The sequence below is a fragment of the Grammomys surdaster genome, unplaced genomic scaffold (genome assembly GCF_004785775.1).
Source record: "Grammomys surdaster isolate TR1022 unplaced genomic scaffold, NIH_TR_1.0 126091, whole genome shotgun sequence".
NCBI lineage: Eukaryota > Metazoa > Chordata > Mammalia > Rodentia > Muridae > Grammomys > Grammomys surdaster.
The window spans coordinates 5,268,087-5,291,853 of NW_021620899.1; the positions used below are offsets into that span (position 1 = coordinate 5,268,087).

Consider the following 23,767-nt stretch of genomic DNA (forward strand, 5'->3'; position numbering starts at 1 on the left):
TCTTTTCTTTCTTTCTTTCTTTCTTTCTTTTTCTTTCTTTCTTTCTTTTCTTTTGTTTCTTTTTTGTCTTTCTTTTTTTGTCTTGTTAGTGTTTTGCCTGTTTGCTTTGATTTTTGTTTGGAGATTATCTTTTTGTGTGTGAAGGAAGGTTCTTTGATTTTGTTGCTGTTGTTGTTTTGTTGAGAAGAGAGATAAAGAAAGCCAACATTGGGTTGGGTGGGAAGGGACAATCTAAGATGAGTTGGAGGAGGAGAAAATGGGATCAAAATATACTGAATGAAAAAAAATTAAACCATAAAAATAAACATTTACATATCAACCAAATTGAATTTTTAAAAACTGTTTTTATATATTCTGCTAGCAGCATGACTCCTTTCCGAATGATTCCATGCATCTACACAACGTTTTAGGACTTCCACAAAGTCCTGTTTGAACAATGTTTCATGTCTCCTTTTGGATAGAATTTGTGTATAGCACTCTGTCTGAGGCTTGCTTTCATTACAAGGTACCACATACTAGTGAGGAAGGTGACAGCATCCACAGATTTTTTTTTTAAAGTTAGCATAAAAAATATTGGGTTTCATATGGCTCTCTTAGTACTTATTAATCATCTCCCTGTTTCCTTTAGAAGATAACCTATATTAATCTTATTACAAGTTACCAGAGTATCTAATAATCACGAAGGACTACATGAAATTTATTTCTTAAAAAAAAAAAATGGCAGGAGGGCAATGAGGTGACTGTATCCAAGGTGTCTGGATCCAAGCCTCATGACCTGAGTCCTCCCCAAAACCAACAAGTGGAGGGAGAAGACTGTGTCTTGCAATTTATCCGCTGACCTCCATGCACATGCCAGTACTCAACCCCAGACATCTGGCACATCAACAGCCAAACACCTGGACATAAGACAGTCACCTGGGAATCTTTTCAGTGTCATGAGATTTCAGGCGATGGTTATTGATGACAGTGTAATGATCCTAACAGCTGGAACAGATGTTCTCTGACACATGCTTCTTTGCAGGCACAGTCTAAGCGTTCCATGCCAAGAAGTTCACCCAGAGGAGTTAATTCAGACAAACAACACCTGTTTAAAAGTAGAACCATGTTAATAAAAAAGTAAGAAAGGGCAGAGAGAACAGCACCTGTGTCACAGTAAGAATGGCTGTTTCCCTCCTATAGTCTAATCCCCTGTGGTAGGAAGCCAGCAATGAATCCTGTATCAATCCTTCCTTACAGTCTATGTTGTTTTCCTTCCTTTGAATTTTTCAGTCTGGACCTAAGGCTAAAGTCTGGGTTTCCAAGGGATGGCAGCACCGTCCCATTTTGGTTACAAAGTACTTTCATCTATATTATATAACCTTTATAAAAATCCAGTGCTTTAAATAGCATCACTGGTTTACAAATAAAGAATCCACGATCCAGTGGAACTACATGGCTTCAGGTCCTTGTAACTAACCATCACAGAGCAGGGACTTAATCCTGTTTTATGATTTCTGTTTTGGGTCCCCACTGGTGAGCAATCTTATCAGCAGTGTTCACAGTACAGTACATGGGAAAGAGTGCTACTCTGGAAAGCATTTTAGAACCATCGGGAAGACTAGATACTTTTGACTTCAGTTTTTAATTTTATCTTGTTCTCCATGTACTAAAAAGCCCGTCTCCTAAGACTTTATCTGTTTACACAATGAAAATACTATCAGTGTTTAGTCACAGAGTTGGGAAAAGCAATATGTACATGAGGACTGTAAAACAGTGTCCGGCAGTTCCCAACCATCCATCCCTTTCTGTTCTGTGGTTTAAGAAGCAAAGTTAGGCTTTCTTAAGAAAGGCATGGAAACTTGTAAAGAAAGTTACTTCCTGCTTTCACTTAAGCTTGAATATTAGACAGTGGGAGAGATGGGGAGGAGAGGGAGAGGAAGGACAGGTGTACTGAGAAAAGGGCTGTTTTTGGTTTGTTTGGTCTTTTCAGACTGGGTCTAACATACGAGAGCCTGGGCTTAAATGCTGTTTGGAGCTAAGGACGGCATTGGGCTTCTGCTCCTTCTGCCTCTGCCCTCAGGGCTAGGATTACAGGAGAGTACTGCCACACCGAGTTTATGCAGAGCAGCAGATGGAAGCCAGGGCTTTTATTCAAGTTGGGCAAGTGCTCTACCAATGGCTAACACCTCAAGCTCTCTTTTTTGTTTTCTGTAGCAATCAACAGAACAGCATTAACTCCTATCACTTTCCTCTTCTCACACTTTGAAGATCAGCACCTTAACGCCCAGAACTCAGCAAAGGAAGGGAGGAAGGGAAGGTGACTATAGTTATTAACAATATCCTGGATTATAGGTTCTCTCTCTTTCTCTCCCTCTCTCCCTCTCTCCCTCTCTCCCTCTCTCCCACCCTCTGCACTCCCTCCCCTCCCCTCCCCTCACTGATTGGACTATTTCAAAGAACTATTTCATTAAGTTCAGATATCCTTTATTCTTGTAGTATGTTGTTCGAGATATTAACAGTATTTTTATTTGGCTTGTTAAATTATTCACTTCTGTGACTTCTATTGAGGGTTTTTCCCCCTCTCCTAAAAATCTCACTCCACTCATTCAAACCCTGTATGCATTATCTTCCTATTTTTTTTCTAAATTTATTTCTTATTACTGTATACTGTTTTTGTCTGCACACATGGCTGGGCACCATTTTAGTGTCTGGTGGCTGTGGATGGCTGAGGAGAGCAATGGATTGCATGGAACTGAAGTTACAGACCACTGTGGTCCCCTGAGAATTGAACTGGGGTCCTCTGGTTCAATTCTCCCTGAGCCGTATCCGCTTTATTTTTCTAGTTTTGCCTGATTATTTTTTATAACTGCCTGTTTGCATTCTTTTAGATCTCATTGAGATCTCAGTTGCTCTCCTTATTTGGTCATTATTGGTTTCTTTATTTACTTATTGACAGCTAGTGGAGTTAGTGTTGTCTATCCACCATGTGAGCTTCAAGGGTCAAACTAAGGTCATCTGGTTTGGTGGCAAGTCCCTTTACTACTGTGACATCTCACTAAGCCTTGATTTATTTACTTAAGCAATATCTTGCTTTGTCACCAAGGATGGTTTTAAACTTGCTTTGTATCACCGTCTGGCCTTGCAAGCCTGCTAGGCTGACAGGAGTGTTCTTCTACATCCAGCGGGTACATTCTTCACCAGTCATTTCATCCATTTCAGTGTCTTTGTAATACATCACTAGAGAATTATGTTATTTTGAAGGCATCATTTTTTAAAAATGTTTTTCGTGAGACATGCTGAGATTTGTGCAATGCCTCACCACTTACAGTGTGGCCTTCTTAGTAAGCAGCTTTGTCTTGAAGATGTGTCTTCAGGTGTCACTGTGTCATGCAATGTTGGTTTTAATTTGTTCTGGACACTACAGTGTAGCTTCTTAATAGCATCTTTGGCTGTGATTAATGATCCTGGGCATGACACTTACTGTGTCAGGGTTGGAAAGACCCATTGTCCTTGGTGTATTGAGCAATTTTTACAAATGTGCTACAGATAGCAATGGGTGGGTTTGCTCTCCGTGTAGCCGACTCCTAAAATAGCAATTGCAAACAAAATTCACTCAAGTATTGTTTTTTTTTTTTTCATGTATATGTCCATGAACTAGAATGTGGACTAGAAGATGGCACTGGGTTCCCTGGAGCTGGAGTCATTGGTACTTGTGGGCTATCCAGCTTGGGTGCTAAGAACTAAACTGATCCTTGGCGAGAGCAAGGCATGAACTTAGGCTGAGTGTCTCTCCAGTCACTCCACAGGCGTACCTGATGCTCCCAACAGGGTCTCTGGCACAGGCAGAACTGGTCGCCTGAAGGGTTCCATCAGGAAGTCATGACATAGGTCAATAGGTATGGAAGAAAAAAAGTAGCAGAAACTCCAGGGCCCCCTTCTGTGTACCATGCCCAGGCAAGACAGCCATGCATTCTCAGACAATGTGGCTTTCTAAGGGAACCCAATGGGCTCAAACTTTAAGTGGCCATCCAAACATCACAGCTAGCATAGAAGAGTGATGAGGTATGGCATTACCTGAAGGCAGTAGAGCACAACTTCCAAAAATAGGATGCTCTCCCCAACAAAGAAAAGCTGAGGCCTTTATTTGGAATCCCCATGGGGGAGGATTTACCATCCCTTTGGTATGGTAAATTTCTGCACATGCTCAGTTTAAGATACATATGTGTGAGCATGCATTCTGAGGGTCATAATTCAAGAAGATGTGGCAGAAAGGAGCACTCCCATAGTCATTTGAGCTGTGGTGTGGAACCGCTTCAAAGCAATCAGTACTTGCTGGTGACCTCTGGCTTCTGCCATCAGTTGTGACCAACTGCAACGAACTAGGAGAGAGACAGCAAAATGTGAGGCAACCAGAGTTTTTGGAAGACAGGAAACAGGCCCCAGCTGATTAGCCCTTTTCCTGCACCTTGCCCTGAGGAGTGCTAGCCTGCTTAGTCATAACGAAGCAAAAGAGCACCCTTGACACATTCTCCCAGATCTTCCTCTTCAGTGACTGCTCAGGAGTGAGACTGCTGCCAGACCTGTGCAAAGTTCCTTTAGGCCTTCAGTGGTTCTCAGCCTTCCTAATGTTCCAACTCTTTAATACAGTTCCTCACGTTGTGGTGACATCAACCACGAAATTATTTTGTTGCCACTTCCTAAGTGTAATTTTGCTACTGTTCTGAATTGTAATGTAAATATCTGATTTTTGACCCCTTTGAAAGACTGAGAATCACTCCTTTGGTGGTGGTGGCGTGGTTCCCTTTGCCTATAAACAGGAAGGTTGAGGCAAAGGCTTCAGAGTTGTCAAGTCCCACTTAGCAGGGTAGCTGGAATCATGCTGTTCCTTGATTACCCTCTCAGCAATTGGTCCTTGAGTGCAGCACAGGAAGGAGGGGGATGCCACTGACTCTATGAATGGCAGCTTTTAGACCTGGCATTTACAAGAATCTCTATTGAAGCTGCCCACACCATTGGTCTACGAAGGCATTCTGATGTTCTGGACCTTGAATGTGACACTCTTTCTCTCCCAGTTGCCATGCCGACCCTTTTATTGCAGGGCTTGAGTCATAGTCATTCATCTGTACCATGTTGGGTTTATAAGGGTGCTTCCCTCTGGTTCAACGCAGTAGAATAAGTGTGAGTCCCGAAGATGAAAACACATGGCACTTTCTGATCCCAACAACATCTTGATGGAGACGAAGGCTGTGTTTCCAGAGTGACCGCCTAGCCGATCACCATACCATGGCTGATCAGTGAGAGATGATGTGAGATCCTTTTCCAAAGTATGGCTCTTGTGCAGATTTTAAGTTACTTACCATAGTGGGCGGCAAATGTGTGAAGACTGAGAAACTAACCCCTGGAATCTGCTCAGACTATGAAGACATGGCTGCAACTGCTGGGCCCTTGTTACTTCAGGCTTCAGAAATTACAAGGATTCTGTCTCTCTTGTACATTTCTAGTATTTTTCTACTACCATGCCCTTCAAAATCCTTCCTTTGATTTTTTTTTTTTTTTATGGAAGAGGCAAGCACTAGGCACCTCCATTCAGTTATCTTGCCCTTCTCTGAATATAACCTTAGAAGACAGTCCAGAGTTCCAGAGTTAAATCCAGGTGTAACAACTCTTCCAAATCTAAATTTAGATCATAGCCCATTGACTTTTTAATAATTTGTAATGTAAATGTTTCTAAGCCTGATTTCCTATATGTGTATCACAGGTGTCCAGTGCCTATGAAGTTGTACCTGGGGCCTCTGGAAGAGCAGCAAGTGTTGGACATTCGATCCATCTCTCCAGACCAGCTTTTTAACTGTTTAATGCAGTATTTAGCACTCATACTTACAGATTGGGGGAAGAAGGGTAACAGGTAAAATGATGACTGGAAATCAACTTTTACATTTTAAGAAGTGCTACCTAACAATGTGAAATGATACGGCAGGCCTATACATACATGCCATTACATACATACATACATACATGGTCACTTTCAAATGACGTGAACCCATGGTACTTTCACTGTCCATCCATCTTTAAGACCAACATTCACCAGTGATATTAATGGTGTTAATAATAACAGCATCACCAGTGATCTGAAATGCTGTTTCTTAAATTGAAGAATTTGAGGGAGGAAAACAGTTGTTGTTTATGTTAAAGTACTTGACTTTTCAGGTAAGCCATTTCTGCCTCAGGTATGTTTCATAAGCATCTTTTTTGAACTGATGTAATTCTGACTAAACTTGTGGATGATTTCACATATGCATAGGATATATCCTGGTTATTCACACCCTATCGTCTCCTCTGTCCCTCCCACCCATCAAACCTCACCTCTCCCCTTCGTTTTTCACATTTGTGCCTTTTCCAATTTGCTTTGTGACCCATTCAGATTTATTATTCTTTAGATAATTGTGGATTTGAACCTGACCATAGGAGCGTGCTAGGCTTAACCACAACAAACAGGACACAACCAAACCCAATGACTACCTCGCCCCCAGAACCCACAAGCAGCCAGTAGTCCAGCAGGGAGGAGCAGGGTCACATATAAGTGTTTGGTTTTGTTTTAGCTTTATCATCTCTAGGCCGTTGGCCTCCTTGCAATCCTCTTCTTTCTAGTAATCATTCATCTACAGGCCACGGGAATACTCCCGTTTCCTAGTGAAAGGTTTGATGCAATTTCAAAATTTTCATTTTTTTTGATGACTTGATCATCCTGTCTTATTTTCTCTTCTCTCAAAAACTCATCCAAGCAGACCCTCTTACTTAGGGTTTCCATTGCTGGGAAGAGACACCATGACCAAGGCAACTCTTATAAAGGACAATATTTAATTGGGGCTGGCTTACAGTTTCAGAGGTTCAGTCCATTATCATGAAGGTGGTACAATGACAGCTTCCAGGCAGGAGGAACCAGAATTCTGCATCTTGATCTGACTGCGACAGGGAGAAAGCTGACTTTTCAGGACTGGGTAGAGCTTCGAGCTCACCCCCATGGTGATACACTTCCTCCAATAAGGCCACAACTCTTGACAGTACCACTTCCTATGGACCAATCATATTCAAACCACCATGCCTATTACTGGAGTGAGGGGGACACTAAAGTAATAATGGTCATCATTATGTCTGCGTTCTTTTTTTTTTCCTTGAAAAAGGAACCAAGAATGAACTGTAAACGATATTTGTAGATCCAGGAATGAATGTAAACCCTATAACAACCTGATATAGAATAGTGCCAGACCCTCCAACCTTTTTTTCTTGATAGTTTATCTCTCAACTCAGCTTCAAGGGCTAAAGAAAAATATTACTGCCATTAGGACAGGAACAAATGACGCATTTGGTTGTGACCATCTTCAGGAGTGCTGGGTAAAACGTAGAGATTTCTGGCTCAAAGGGCTGGATTTTGATTCAGCATTCTTGTTTTTGGAGCTTCTCATCCACCTCACCATCTATGTTAATGAGAACAAGAATCCTTACTGTCCTTCTGATTCCTCTTGCGTTTCCTACCTCCCACCGCAATTCTCTCTCTGTGAGCTCATTGTTAGTGAATTATATACATAAGCAATTGGGTTTTGTATATTGATATTATCCTACAATTTTACTGAAAGGCTTACTATGATCTAAGTCATATCATGGTAGAGACTATAGGACACTTCAAGTACAGAATCCTGTTGTCTGCAAACCAGGATAGATGGACTTCTTCCTTTTCTATTTTTATCCTTTTTTTCCCCTTTGGTCTATCTCTAATCCTATGTCCATAGCAAGACTCTAAGTGCAATATTGAAGAAAACAGGTAAGTGGGAATCCTTGTCTTTTCCTGATATGAAATAAAATGGTGTTTTATCCATTAAGTATAGCTCGGGCTATAAGTTTGTCATGTATAGCATTATTATTTTGACGTACACTTCATCTATTCCTAATGTGTTCAGAACTTATCGTGAAGGTATGTTGAACTTCGTCAAATGCCTTCTGCGAATCTATTGAGATACTTGTGTGATTTATTACTTTTGATTCACTTATAGGGTATATTATACTTATTGATTTGCATATGTTGAACTAATCTTTTATCTGTTATGAAGCCAGATTGTTGATATATGATCTTCCTAATGTATTCCTGAATTTTGTCTGCAAGTCCTTTTGAATTTTCACTGTGTGTGCGTGTGTGTGTGTGTGTAGGTGGGTGCACACGTGTGTATACCTACAGAGTAGAGAAGATGGTGTTGGGTACCTGGGATCCAAATTATGTCTCCTGGAAGAGCAGGAAGCATGTCTAACCACCACTGAAACCTCTCTCTATCCCCTTATTGGCAATTTTTGCATCATTGTTTATCAAAAAGTTTGCTTGGTTATTTCTTAATGTGTCGTATCTTTATCCAGTTTTGCCTTCAGGATAATACTGGTTTATAGAAAGACTTTGGTATATTCTCTCCATTCAATTTTATGGAACAGATTGTTTAGTGTATTACATCTTGCTTAAAAGTTTGATAGAAGCCATGTGTATGGCAAATACTTTTAGTTTTAGCACTCAGGAGGCAGAAGCAGGTGTGGATCTCTGTGTTTGGGGTCAGCCTGGCTTACATAGAAAATCAAGTTTAGGATACCCAGGGCTACATAATGATATTCTGTCTCAAAAAACAAAAACAACAAACAAACAAAGTTAAACTGAGAAATCTTCTGGTTCTAGGCTTTTCTTTTTCTTTGCACAGAGACTTAATTACAGCCTTCATCTTATTGTTCTAATAGACCAGCTTACATATCATCTGGCTTTAATTGTGGTAGGCTGAGTATATTTAGAAATTCATATACTTTCATAGGTTTTCTAGCTTTTTGATGTGTAAGGTTTCAAACAATCCCCCAACAATGTCCTGGATTTCATTGAAGTCTGCTATAATGACACTCTTCACCTAGAATTTCCTCTTTACTTCCTCCTCTTTCTTTTTGCCAGTTTGGCTAAGGTATGGTCAATCTTCTCAACTTTTTCAAATAACCAACTCTTTGGTTGACCTTGTATACTGATTTTTGTCTATTTCAACAGGTTCTTCCCAATTTTGCATTATTATTGTTATTATTATTATCTGGCCTTTTCTGGAGTTTGGGGATTAGCTTTTTCTTGTTTTTCAGAGTCTTGATGTGCATCGCTAGGGTGTTTGAGATGACTTTTCTGATACGGATGCTTATAATTATAAATTGTCCTCTTAAGATTCCCTTAACTATGTCCTGGAGGTTCTGGCAAGTTGTATTTTCCTTTTTGTTTGACACTAGAAATCTTTACATTCCTTCTGTTTTCTTTAATAACATACTATTGTTTAAAAACTATTCATTAAACTTTGATTTATGGCCCATGACATGAACAATTTTGGAGAAGGAACTATGCGCTACTTAGAAGAATGTATATATTATTTGTTGGGTAGAATATCCCATATGTAAGTATTAAGTTCAGGCCAATGATGGTGCACTTTAGCCTTTTTTTTTTATAACACAATTACATCATTTCCTCTATCTCTTTTCCTCCTACCAAACCCTCCTATGTAAGCCCCCAACATACACACACACACACACACACACACACACACACACACACACCTTCCTCTCTTTCAAATCATGCCCTTTTTTCCCCTTTAATTGTAGTCACATACACATGTGTGTACCCTGGAAAACCTACCTACAACTGCCACTTTACTGAACCAGCATAAACCCTAACCACTTTCTAAATATTTGTCCTTATAGTCACAAATAAATCACAGATAATCCTCAATCCCTCATCAAGGAACTATTTCTTTGCCACAGATGTGAGAGCATTATAGAAAATCACTGTAGAGCTCTGATAGGTCTGAACATGACAAACATGGCTCTGGCAGGGCTTGCCTCTTTCCCATTCCCTCTGCCTTGCTAAACCATTGATTATATTCCTAAAGCTGGCCACTGAGGTCTATTCCCTTATTAGCCACTTCTTCCTCCTGAGGCTGACTACCAAGGTCCAGCTCTCAAAGTATTGAAGTCCAACAATCGAAATCTCCTTTTTGGCTATTCTAATTAACATGCCCAATCAAAACCAATCAACTCATCCTAACACATGCTTTCCCTTTTCCCTTTGTACACTGCCATTTGCCTATGGGCCATGTCTCCTCCTCTCTATCCAGGAGCAGTCCTTTGTTCCTCTGGGGCAAATACCCCATTCTCTTTTCTGTTTATTCCTTTTTTCTTCTCCTGGTTCCCCTATCTCCTCCTGTCTTTGCCTCTTATTCCCTGCCTTTTATCCTTCTGGGGTAAATAAATCTCCTTTGTATTGAGAACTTGGTTTTGTTGTGACTTGTGCTGATTCCTGTTCTTTCAGTCATAACTAATGAAAATGCAGAGTTGTGGACCCTAGTTCCCAAAAGCCTCTGTGGGCATTGCATGCATATGATGCACAAACATACACGGAGGGAACCCCTCCTCCCCACACTTTTTTATTTATTTACTGAGCTAAAGCATGTCTATTGGTTGTAGCTTTGTTTAGGATCTCTTTAGGATGTCATTTTGGTGAGACATTATGGATTTATTTTTTTGTGCATAAATGTTTACAAGTGTTATATTTTCTTGGACTTTTTTTTCTTTATAAACACCTAGCACCTCTCTTTATCTCTTTGTATTAGTTGTGGTTCGAAGTCTACTTTGTCAGATATGAGGATAGCTTTCTGTGCTTGTTTATAGTTTCTGCTTGCTTGGCAATTTGATTCTATCTTTTGATACTTAGATTTTGTATGTCTTTGCTAGTGTGCTTCATCAAGGTAACAAATAACTGGTTCTTGTCTTTTAATCCAGACAGCTCTGTATCTCTTTTAATGGTTAGCTGGGGCCACTTAAAGATTATTATTGAAAGGAGACTGCTAATGTCTCAGGATTTGTTAGGTGATGTTCTGGTTTTCTGAATTATTGGTACTTCTTTTCTTTCTCCCTTAGTTTTGATTGCTATGTACTTTTTCATTTGTTCATTTCTTGCCTGGAGCATACACTCTGATGTGTTCTCATAGAAGCTGTGTTCTCATGAAGCTCTCCTATCAACAGAGAATATCTTTCAGAATTTTCTGCAATGTTGGCTTGGTTATTATGAATTGTTTGATGTAGTGTTTGTTTGAAATATCCTTATCTGTACATCTGTTTTGAAAGATAACTTTGTTGGGCATAACATTCTTGCTTCATACTTTCAGAGCTTGAAATATCATTCTGTGTTTTTTCTGGCTTTTAAGATTGCTGATGAAATTTCTGAAATTATTATGATTCCTAGCTTTGTGTGTTAGTTGGTCTTTGTTCTAACAATTACCACATTTAGTATTATTTCATTTTTTGACATCCTGATTGTTATGTGTCAGATTTTCTTCTCTTGGAATATGTATTTGGGATTGCAAATGCCTCTTGTGGTTGGATATCTACTTCATTCTCTAGGTTTGGGAATATTTTTGCTGTAATTTAACAGTGTAATCATTTTGATTTTAACCTCTACTGTTCTGTGACATTCGAGAGTCGGAGTCTTGAATGTGTCCTAAAACTTCTGGAAATACTAACCAGGTTCTTTAACTTTTTCCCTCTATGCATACCTGTATATCATTGTTTCCCATCTCTAATATTCATCCTCCTGCATGGTATTGCCTATTGATATTTTCTGATGCTTTTCATTGACCATTTCTCCCTATTAATTTTGTTTGATTCTTGTTCAATAATGTTCCCTCCATATTTTAGACTTAATTCTTCAATTACTATTTAAAGTTCATTTTGAAGATTATCCTGTCAAGGTCTTGGACAGATTCCCTTAGTTTGGGCAAGTGTTCAATTCTTCTGTATGTCACTAATTCTTTTACAAAGTAAGATTTATATTTGAATTTGAATTCTGTATCAGACATTTCAGCTATCTCTGTGATTTTGGATTCCATTATAGGGGAATTGGAAGTTTGAGAATGTTTCTAGCTGGTAGCTGTGTATTTTATTTCTTTGTTGTGTTTTATGAATCTGTTAAACGGGGTTTGTCTCCCAGTTCTAACATCCTGTTCTTCCTAATCTATTCGATTGTATTCTGGGCATCTTAGTGAGACAGTTATGTTCATAAAGTTCAGAGATGGAGAGTGGAGATGAGTGGAATTGATCCCTAGAGGTAGCTGAGATAATCTGGTCTTGGATGGGTGATGGCAAGGCCATTAATAAGACAACATGCTGATCACCAGGGAAGGTAGATGGAGTCAAAACTCTAGGCCGGCCATGGATGCTGGCATTTCAAGAGCCATAGGAGACAACGCTCTGCTCCCTCTAATGGTACTGAAGCTAAAACTTGATTCTATGATGATCTCTAGACTCACACACATAAAAATAAATCCTTTAAAAAATAAAGCTAAGTTGGACATTATTTTTGTTAAATACAAACTATATTTAGGGTTACAAATAACAGGAATATTATCTTAACAAAAAAGCCAGGTGTAGTGGTGCCTGGCTGCAATCCCAAGAGTTCCTAGGCTGAGGCCAGAGCATTTCTAAGAGTCTGAGGTCATCTTAGACTACACAGTTAAGTAAGACCTTACAACAGTCACAACCCCCAACAAAACAAAAGTGAGGTACAGAAATTGTGAACCTACTTCAGGACAAAGCATTCTATTTTACACTACTACATTCAAATCAAACTTAAAGGTAAATAAATTACAATTGTTGAAAATTTCATTTCTATTTTGTTTAGGAAATCTAGCACTACTCACCTTCACTTCATTTATAAAGCCTAAAAGTTACTACAATTGTTGGTAAAATACCTGTTCTCTGAGAATGCAGACTACTGCTAATACTGTGGGATATTAGTGTTCACAGTGGAGCATGTGACTTTTCTCCATTATTACAGATGATACTATAAAAGTGAAATGCTTAAGAACAAATTATCATTTCCGCCTTTGTTATCTAAAACTTTGAAACACTGACAAGAATTGGCTTTTAATTTTTTAATGTAATGTAGGAGATTGAAGCTAGGACCTTGTCTGTGCTTTACACATTTTCTGTACCTGAGCAATCTTTCCATCCCAGACCTTAAATCTATACTCCGTTGACTGCTTACTGAGGAGGCTCACTGCTGCACTCAACTCAGACAAGTGTGGAAAATGGAGAAGTGCTCTAGTGTATTCTTAGTTCTTTTAGAATCAGAAAATCTCTGTTTAGCTTGTGCTTTTCTTGGAATGGTGAGCAATGCAATTTGCTGAACAGTGGTGTGTGGGAATACATGCATGCGTGCGTGCACGCACGCGCGTGCGCGTGCGCACACACGTTATGTGGTCAGTGTTTAAAACTTTCTGCCCTGAAATTCCTATTCCACTCTCGAAATAAATGATTTTAAGCAAAGCAGAAAACCTATAGGAGCAATAATTCATCATTTCCTACATATAAAGATGATACTTTTCATTCATATATGAATGAAAAGGGACTATATTCTTTACCTATTTCCCAGCATATGGTACAAGGTAAAGGTAAAATACAGACAATTGTTTGATTAAAAGTCTTTCATGAGAAAGCTGAATATTACCCTGAAGGGACAGATATACTTAACTATAATAACTGTTATCACATTTCACTTTCCTTGTGAACCAATTACATATGGTGGACATACTTAATGAGAATGTCTGCAGTTATCTGTCATAAGAACATGGCAGTGTTTGTTAATGGGAAGCTACTTTCACTCTCTGGATCTGTGGGAATGAACTTATGAAATGAAGGGACATGACCAGGCAAGATGAAAAATTCTAAAAGTCAAATTCTAAATTAATTCCATGACTTCAAGTTTTTTAGTGAAACACACCAAAGATCAAAAGCTTGTCAGTTTACAAGTAACAGACAAAGAATATTAGAAAATTTAAATTTTTTTAATAAATGTGCTTTGTTCACAAAATGTGAAAAAATACATCGAACACAAACGTACATTTTCAGGTACTCTACCTCCAGCTACTTTGCAACTATGGTGAAACCACATGATCTGTTCATGATCCTGATGAGCCCAACCAAGCACATGATTAGCATCTGGCCTTTTGTTTCCTTCCTTTCTTCCTTGTTTTTTTTTTTTTTTTTTTCGGTTTTCTGAGACAGGCTTTCTTTGTGTAGCTTTGGCTGTCCCAGAACTTGTTTTGAAGACCAAGCTGGCCTGGAAATCACAGAGATCCACCTGCCTCCACCTCCCAAATGCTGTGATTAAAGGAGTGCGCCACCACCACTAGGCCCAATTACTATGTCTTTGAAATACCAAGTTATTTTGGAGAAATTGTGTGACTGTGACAGGAAATCCCTTAAATTATATATCCAGATATCCAGATGCAATAATTTTAGCGTACCTATATAATATTTGAAGGACCTATGAACCTCACTGGTTATTACTTATATAATCTGACCTCAACCCACAATGACTGCTTATATTTCAACACTTACACATTGAACTGGCCTTGTGGAATATGTATTGGTGTAAGTTCTAACTTGAGTAAGCAGAGTTTACAGTAAAAAAATGACATCAAATCAATTCTATACTAAGTAGTAGTAGTTCTTATAAAGATATTTTAAAGTACTACTTAACATATATCATGCACACCTTGGACCAAAAGCAGACCCAGTATCAGTAAACAATCAGAAGAATTTATAGCACCAACATTTTTGCTGTGATGTAAAAGTTGTCTCAAAGGTGATACCTAGAGCAACCTTCCAAAGTACTGTTTAATTTTTGTTCAAAGCAATTTCATTTGGTGTATTGTTTTCTTTGCTCTAAGGACTGTAAGGAGTTAACAAAACAAAGAAGAAAACAGTATGGTAAGAGAGATGCTACCAGAACACAGTCTTGTTTTATCCTGAACACAGTGCCTCTTCGATTTTTTGTCTTCTTTTTTTTTTGAAGGAGTTTTAAACCATTATCCTATAGTGCCTAAACAGAACGAAACTCTAATAATGCTGGGACTATGCGCTACTGAAAGTAAATGAAAATTTTCAAGTTACTTATGGCATATTTGAACAACTAATGTTTATTGCATTTAGACAACTGACTTTTCTAAAGTTAGTTATAATCAAGTTACTTTCATTAATTTAGCATGTGAAACTGAACACGAAATATTGGATACATACAATGAACACATAAAGTGTAAGCTTATATATTTCTAAATAAAATTTGACATTTAAACTACAGCAATTCACAATAAGCACAAAAACATCCATTTTACCAGAGTAAAGAAGTGCAGTTTATGAAATTTAGGATCAACTATTGAAAATGCAAGTTTCTTTTAAAAATACATATGCACACACAAAACATACACACACACACGCTCATACAGCATTAACCATGAAATCTGAAACTGTGATATTTCAGTGCAAAAACCTCAGTATGAGGTAATTTTAATGTAATAACCACTTGAAAAAAATCCACACAGTGGCACTCTTTAAAATGATAGTTTACATGACACATGACAATTGCTGGCTGACAAGACAATGTGCACTAACTGTTCTTAACTGTTTAACCTTGTCTTGTTTGGTTAATCATCTGCTTCTGATTCAGAAACACAGAAAGGCATTTATCAATGTGGAAAGGGAAGTTTCCCACAGCCAACTAATTGTTTATATAGTCAAAGAAAATGTTCTGCTAGGGCTTAGAAAGAATTAGGATAACAAAAGGTCAAGATCCTTTTATGAGATTATCAGTAGAGGGTTAATTTCAAAAAATGTTAATGGAATTCCAAACTTGTAGTGCAGCACCACCTTAAAGGACAGGTGAGGATCCTATCCAAGTTGGTCACAGCAGAATATAAACTTTTCCAAGTGCAAACCCTTTCAAAATCGTGTTTCAGGTCAGAATTGTGTATTATACATTGCTTCTTGCTTAAACAAGAATGTAAATGCAGTCTAAGTTTTAAAAAAATAAAAATTAACTTTCACAGGTAAATATACTGAACACCAAAGCCTAAATCAGTAAGAACATCATAGAAATACTACTTTGGCAATGGTGTTTGCTGTACTGTGTTAATTAGAATACATTCTTTGGGAAATATCTCTTTCAATGTCTAATGTTCCCGAATGAGCTTAATATAAAAATTTGTCACCAATTTTAAAAAGTTCAGGAATACTGGATCTTTAGATGAAACTGAGTGGAAACAGTTTTCTGTAAAAGGTAACAATTTAAAGAAAAAGACAAGTGCATCACAAACAACTATACCAACCTATGTGTGAAATATTCAACTTGTGAGTCATCAAAGTGCAATCTATAGCTTTCTACATATCTTAAGGTTCCTCATGTCACGGGTGTAAAGTCAACACTAAACTGAGTAGGGAAATACATAGTAACTTAGGCTTTACAACAGCACTAAAGAGAAAAAGGTACCTTTTGAATCTTAATGCAAAATGCTAAAGTAACAGTGGTTTCTGCTAAGACAGAACTCACTCTGCATGAAACTTTAAGCTTCCTATATAAGAATAAATTTTGAAATCCAGAAGTAGAAAAAATAGCAAACTCTATAAACGTTTGCATTTCTTCTATGCAAACCAGGCTTTAAATACTGAGTTCATGTTAGTATTCTGATTAGTGTAAGCATTTAGTTATCTGGAATGGAAGGGCTTTTTGCTTTTACATTAGCTTAAAAGTAAGATGGGATCCTCTAGCTCATAGAATGGAATAGAGCTGGCTTGACTTTCTCCAGAATCTGAATCATAAGGAGCATCAGGGAGCTCTGTGAAACCGTATGCTAGTTGTTCATCTTCTATATCTGATCGGACATAGCAGGAAGGGTTAGAATATTCCTCATCTTCTACACTGTTGAAATCTTGAGGAATATATAACATCCCTGGATAGTTCCTACTAACCAAGTCACTTGTGGTTTTAAGGGAGGTTTTTCTAAAAGCCATGAGATGCATATGAGAAAATTTTGAATACTTGAAGCGCTTAAAGCCCAGGGATTCTATAGCAATCTTCCAGCTCTTCATCATCATAGCGTGCCGGTTCTGATGGGAGGAGTCGGGAGTGATGATGAGCAATAAGCCGTTCAGCACTAACAGCTCATGGGCTTTCTTGCAGCAAATCCACCGCTGGTAGGGAGATGGAAAATAGGAAAGAAGGAGAGAGAAAACCACCACATGAAACAGTTCTCCGGGAAGAGAATCAATAGGATTCTTCAGTTGCTTCAGAAAAGCGTCTATAGCGTCTTGTGCAAGTTGGAGTGGCTGCTGAAGCTGCAAGTTCAGGAAGTCACACTTATACACACTCTGTAGAAATAAAAACAACAACAAAGAAGGCAGAGTAAGAACTACACAGTGTGGTACGTATGGCTGTAATTCCAGTACTCAGGAGCCTGAGCTAAGGACTGTAGGTTGGAAGCCAGTCTGAATGATAAAGTGAGACTTTGCCTCAGAAGAGAAAAAAAATAAAAATCAATGTCAAGCATATGTACACCTTAATACATAAGCTTCACACCATTATTTAACATCTCATACTTTTCCATGGAATTCACCATTGATTACTTATAACTCTACACATATTTTCATTTCTTTCTCTTTATTTATTCATTTTTTAATTTACTTGAGACGGGGTCTTCAGCAGTTCGGGATAGCCTCAAACCTTGAAGTCAAGGCTAACACTGGACTTCTAAACTCGTCTTCTTCTCTCAAGTGTTGGGGTTGCATATGTTTACCACCATACCCTGTTCTCAACTAAACTTAAAAAAACGTGAGTAATTAAGTCTCCCAAGTTTCTAATCATCATTCTCTACATGCAAACAAATACACACAAACTCTCTCACACCACTAAATTAGGGATAATTTAAAGCATCTATTTAAAATTGATGCTTATTTGGAATTTAACTTGGTTAAGAACATACAAGAATTATTCATTTCTAATGTTGCTCACATTGGTATTTAGTTTATTATCAATAGTTAGCCAAATAAGCAAATACACATATTCATCAAGTGCTTTGTTGAAATGATAAAAGTGTAAGTGATGGATAAACTTTGAATATGCAGAATGAAAGAATGATGCTAGTACTCTTTAAAGGTCAGTAAAATGCTTTTTACTGTACTAACTGCAAACATTTAAAAATGATAACAACACTACTTTTACTCTTAAAAAATATATTTCTTTCTTGAAGCATACTGCACATTAAATTTAATTAATTCCATCAAATGATTAAAGAAAACACAACAAAAGAATATTTCATAATGGGCTAGACACTAATGTCTATAGAAAAATGGAGAAAGAAAAAAATACAGGGTTTACAGGATGGCTCCATGGGTCAAAGCACTTGCCATGATAGCCTCAAGACCTGAGTTTTTTTCCCTAGAACTCACATAAAAAGCTGATGCACACAACCTAGAACCTCAGCACTACTAAAGCAAGATGGAAGGTTAAGACAGGAGAATCTTCCCTATGCAGGACAAAGGCAGTCACCTGTGAATCCTAAGCAATAGAGCTACACAAACACCTTTGTAACCACAAAGTTTTAAATTACAATGAGTTTTACTACAGCATGGTTCCAAATCCTGGCTTTCTAGATACACAGAAGGTACAAAACAAAAAAAGTAAAATGTTAATACTGGTTAGCTAAATGCTAAACATTTTCAGAAATAATTTGCTAGTTGGTAGAAAGGAAGTATATCTTTAATATTTTAAGAATATAAACATAGTACTTTTCCTTTTTAAGGATACAAGTTAAAAACAGAATCTGTAAATAAAACCACATACCTCTACAGCAGGTACAATATCTATGCCAACAGTTAGAAATTCTTCAAACTTCAAAAATGGATTAAAGCAGCTGCCAACATCAAGTAATCTGATCTTTCCTGAGGCTTGAAGCAACCTAAAAACAGGGACATGATTTAAAAAGCACACTGAAACTAACACGTGCAAAACTCCCATGCAAGAATAACAATTCCCCGGTAGACTATGAGCTCTTTACTTTAGGGGGGCTGGAAGGAATGTGGTTGATGTTGGTATGTCTATGCATTCCATGTTAGAGGAAAGATGCCTGAAACTTTGATATGCCACTTTATATTCTATCTTTAAATAAATACAGTACTTTTAAGAATAGCTGTAAAAGGTGAGGCCATGTTTTCTATTTATTGAACTGTTTTAATGTCTGGTATATAGTGGTGTCTGACAGCTGCTTCTTCATTTAAACTTTTGTAGAATACCCTGGCATGAAGCCTCTGAGAGTACTCTATACACACAGAAGAAAGTAAAAACAAAACAAAACAAAACAAAAAAAAATAAGAACACAAATAGCAACTTTGTCTCAGTGACTTAAATGAACAAAAGGAAAACAATAAATAATAAAATAGAATTCTTTAAGAATTTTCTTATTGTATGCAAGTATTCTTCATTGACAAAAACAACAGAAAATGCATAGCAAATTTAACTATTTAATCAAAAGTTCAGTATGGCTTTATGGAGAAGCCTTTGTTGGTCCCAAATTCAAGCTGAATAAAAATAATAGAATAGTATGTTTCAACTTTGAACATACGCCATTTTAACTAATATAATTTTCTCTACAAAATTTATGAGTACAACCTGAAAAATAAAGAAAAGATAATATAAATAATTATGGAAAGACAGATGTTTTTAAAGGCTAAAGTGTAGAGATTTGTCTAGCTTTGTTCTGAGCCTTGGCTAGTATTTGCTTTAGAATGGCTTTAAATTACAAATCTAAAAGTGATTTTTTTTTTAGAGAAAAAATGTAAAAAGTGGGTTATATATTCAACTAAGACCTTGATGTACTAACATTTCATAGAAATGAAAAGTCATCTGTTCTATTTCAAATCATATATAACAGACTTCTTTACTACAGTACACAACACTAGATAGCACCCAAAATATGAATCAATTAAAAAAGATTTTATAAATAATATCCTGAGTTTTGCAGGCAGATGAATGGAACTAGAAAATATCATCCTGAGTGAGGTAACTAAGAACCAAAAGGATGTGCATGGTATATACTCACTAGTAAGTGGATATTAGCCAAAAAAAAAAAAAAAAAGAAAAAAGAAAAGAAAAGAAAAGAAAAAAGAAAAGAAAAGAACAGAATATTCAAGAGACAGTCCACAGAATTCAAAAAGGTCAACAAGCTAAAGGGCCCAAATGAGGACACCTCAGTCCCACTTGGCAGGGAGAAGAAATCAACCACAAAGTGGGAGGGACAGAGAGACCTGGGAGGAAAATGGGATGGTGGGAAGAGAATGAAACATGATCTGGTTGGTATTTGGTGGGGAAAAGGAACTGAAATACCTGAGGTACAGCAGAAAGAATGGAAACATGCAACTTGGGGAAGTAGGAGGTTGGCAAGACCCTCCATAATGTATCAGAAACTTGAGAGGTGAGAGACTCTCAGGACTCAAAGGGAGGGACCTTAGATGAAATGCCTAGCGGGGAGAGGGAACTTGTAGAATCTACCTCCAGCAGAAAGACAGGACATCAAGTGAGGGAGGGGATTGCCATCCCACAATCAAACTCTGACCCATAAGTGTTCCTGTCTGAAAGAACCCTATGGATGGAAATGGAGAGAAGCCTGAAGAAACAAAGGTCCAGAGAAAGGCCCAAAGTGGAGTCTAGCTGGGGTTGGGGGGGGGGGGGAACAATGAAGGCCTGACACTATTACTGAGGCTATGGAGTGCTCACAGAAAGGGACTTATGACTGCCCTCCAAAAGACTCAACAGGCAGGTGAAAGAGTCAGATGCATATATTTGCACCCAACCAATGGACAGAAGCTGGTGACTCCTGTGGTTGAATTAGGGAAAAGCTGAAAGAAGCTGAGGAGGAGGGTGACCCTATAGGAGGACCAGCAGTCTCAATTAACCTGGACCCCTGAGTTCTCTCAGACACTGGACCACCAACCAGGCAGCATATACCAGCTGATATGAGGCCCCCACACATATACAGCACAGGACTGTCGAGTCTGGGTTCAGCCAGAGAAGATGGACCTAACCCTCAAGAGACTGTAGGCTCAGGGAGTTTAGAGGTCTGGTGGGGTTGGAAGTGAGGGGTAGGGACATCCTCAGGGAGACAGGGGAGCAGGGATTAGGAATGGGATATGGAACAGTCAGAGGGTGGTCCGGGAAGGGAATAAAATCTGGAGTGTAAAAAAAAAATAAAATGAAGTACACATACTTTAAAAAAAAAAGGGGGGCAGGGTCTGACCTAGAACTTACTCTGGAGCTCAGACAACTGCTAGCCCAGGATGACCTTCAACTCATAATCCTCCTGCCTTAGCCCTCATGTGTGGCAACTACAAGTATGTGCTAGTATGTCATTTTCCCCGACATTCAAAATTATCAAAAGATCAAGCAATAAAAATGCCATTAGTGTTCACTTAAAAGGAAGGAGCATGAGTTATTCTATGTTAATACTGACGTAATAAAGATATTTAGAAAAATTTGCTCTAAAAACACATTACCAGGTGAAGAGGTGGATGAACAGGGAATAAAGGACTGCACATTAGATATGTAGCTACAGCACTGCTACACTACTTTCTATTTTCAGCATATTTGATGATTCTTTTTACTGAGCTGCTGGTGATCACAATTTTCAAATTAATAAAATACTACTATGTCAGTAGGTTACATATAAAAGCTATACACTTAGTGATACATAAATAAGACTTTTCTTTATATGTAGGTAATAAGGCCACTATAATGGTTATTCAAAAATTTCCCCCGTGCCGGGCGGTGGTGGCGCACGCCTTTAATCCCAGCACTTGGGAGGCAGAGACAGGTGGATTTCTGAGTTCAAGGCCAACCTGGTCTACAGAGTGAGTTCCAGGACAGCCAGGGCTATACAGAGAAACCCTGTCTCAAAAAACAAAACAAAACAAAACAAAACAAAACAAAACAAAACAAAATTTCCCCCAAAGCTAGAAACAATAAAGGATATTCTTGAAATTAAATATTTTATTTATTCTTTCATACAGTTACAATTCTGATAAATTGCTCATTACTTATATAAGAATAAATTGAACAAAGACTACATTATAAAACTTGGTGCAGGGACATACTTTACAATTGCCTGCTTTGATTTTGGCAACTTTGCAATTAGGTAGGAAGTCTTCGTCAGCTAAGTGATGCACAGGGGAACAACTAGGGAGGGAAAGGAAGGCCCTCCAATAGCCAGAGGAACAAACAAGGGCAGAGGGATGACTGAAAACCTCATAGGGGCATGAACAGTATGTGGTTTCAGACCCTACTGTGGCACTTTAAATAGCAGTTCCTACCCCACAGGATTCATAGTAGATTTAGACCCCAAAATGTATGAGTCATTGACTAAAATTGGGTTATACACTATAGATCATTTATAGACATGAACTCTAGATCTCACAAGTGTTTAAACATGCACAGGCTCAAGTGACCTCTTTCTCCAACACACACACACACACACACACACACACACAGAGAGAGAGGGGGGGGTCAGGCAGACAGACAGACAGACAGACAGAGACACAGAGTGAGTTAGTGGAAATCTTCATATGTATGTATCTATGCACACTTTCCTTAACTTGATTTTTCCTTCCTTTCAAAGTTCTTCCAAATAACATATATATTTTTTTCAAAACAGTAAGGTTACAAGCAACGCGGGGGATCTTATAAGATACAGTATTTAAAATTTCGAGGTTATAAATACAAAGCCTACAACTGGAAAAACTTTAGAGAATGAGAGGCCTTAGAAATCTCAGTCCTAAGTGAGATGTCTCCATCTAATCCTTCCCAACAGCTCAGGGAACTCTGCGGAAAAGGAGGCAGAAAGATTGTAGGAACCAGAAGGGGAGAAGCACACCAAGAAACCAAGGACGTCTAGAAGGACCAATGCACATATAAACTGACAGATTGTTGAAGCATTCACAAGGCCTGCACAGGTCTAATCCAGATGAGGTCCTAGTGCTGGGCTGGGAGAGAAGTCTCATCCTTAGTCTAGAAGCTATTTCCAATTGATGAGAACTTTTAAAGGAATATTAGTTTTTTCCAATGGAATCATGACTTATTATATAAACCTTCCTTAAAGGAGAGCCAATGTCCAGCAATAGATAACCAAGACAAAACAAACTCAATAGTAGCTTTGAAGAGGTAGGAGTATGTGGTGGTGGTGTGGGGGGGGGAGGGTCAGAGAGAATGCTTTATGGGGCTGTGGTTTAAAAACTGTATAGGTCTTTTTGCTTGTATATTATAGTTTCCCGTTTTGTGGTTTTATGGGGTTTCTGTGTTTGTGAAAATGTATGCCTCTGCGTTTATATATGATCCTTGTGCTCTTTTCTGTTCACTTATTCATTCTATACTATTTGTTTGTTTTTGTTTCACTTACTACTGCTACTATTATTATAGATACCTGTTTATTTTCTAATAAGAGACAAAAAAGGGTGTCAATTTGACAGGATAGGGAGATATATGGTAGGAGCTGGGAGAGGAAAAACCATAATAAAATGTATTATATAAAAAAATCTATTTTCAATAAGAGAAATTAGAGTTTATGTTTTGTCTACTATATATTACATTACTCCTTCTGTATATTACATTTTTCAGGGTCTTAAAAATTAAAATAATGCCAGTGATAATACCTTATTTGTCATCTTTGTGGAAACAGCAAAATCTATGATACTATTCAAAGCAATGTATTGTCCAACTCTCAGTATCATTTCCAGTATGCATAAAAGAAAGTTAAAGTCAATTATGTCATGAACTTTATGGATTATAAAATGTGTACAACCTATCAGAAATACATTGTTCATAATTGTTAAGGCATGACATATAATTAATTTTCTTCTGTTG

The 23,767-nt window shown here is 37.9% G+C and overlaps 1 protein-coding gene across 1 annotated transcript in view; it reads right to left on the minus strand.

The window, feature by feature from the left end:
- Positions 1-14,985: 14,985 nt before the first annotated feature.
- The window catches only part of Bmt2 (base methyltransferase of 25S rRNA 2 homolog), a 50,569-nt gene continuing 41,787 nt past the window's right edge, over positions 14,986-23,767 (minus strand). The window contains exons 4-5 of the mRNA XM_028755932.1: positions 18,704-18,818; positions 14,986-17,232 (exon numbers count right to left, since the gene is read on the minus strand). Of these exons, the coding sequence (XP_028611765.1) occupies positions 16,603-17,232; positions 18,704-18,818 (745 nt within the window). The 3' untranslated portion in view covers positions 14,986-16,602. The remainder of the gene's footprint in view (positions 17,233-18,703; positions 18,819-23,767) is intronic.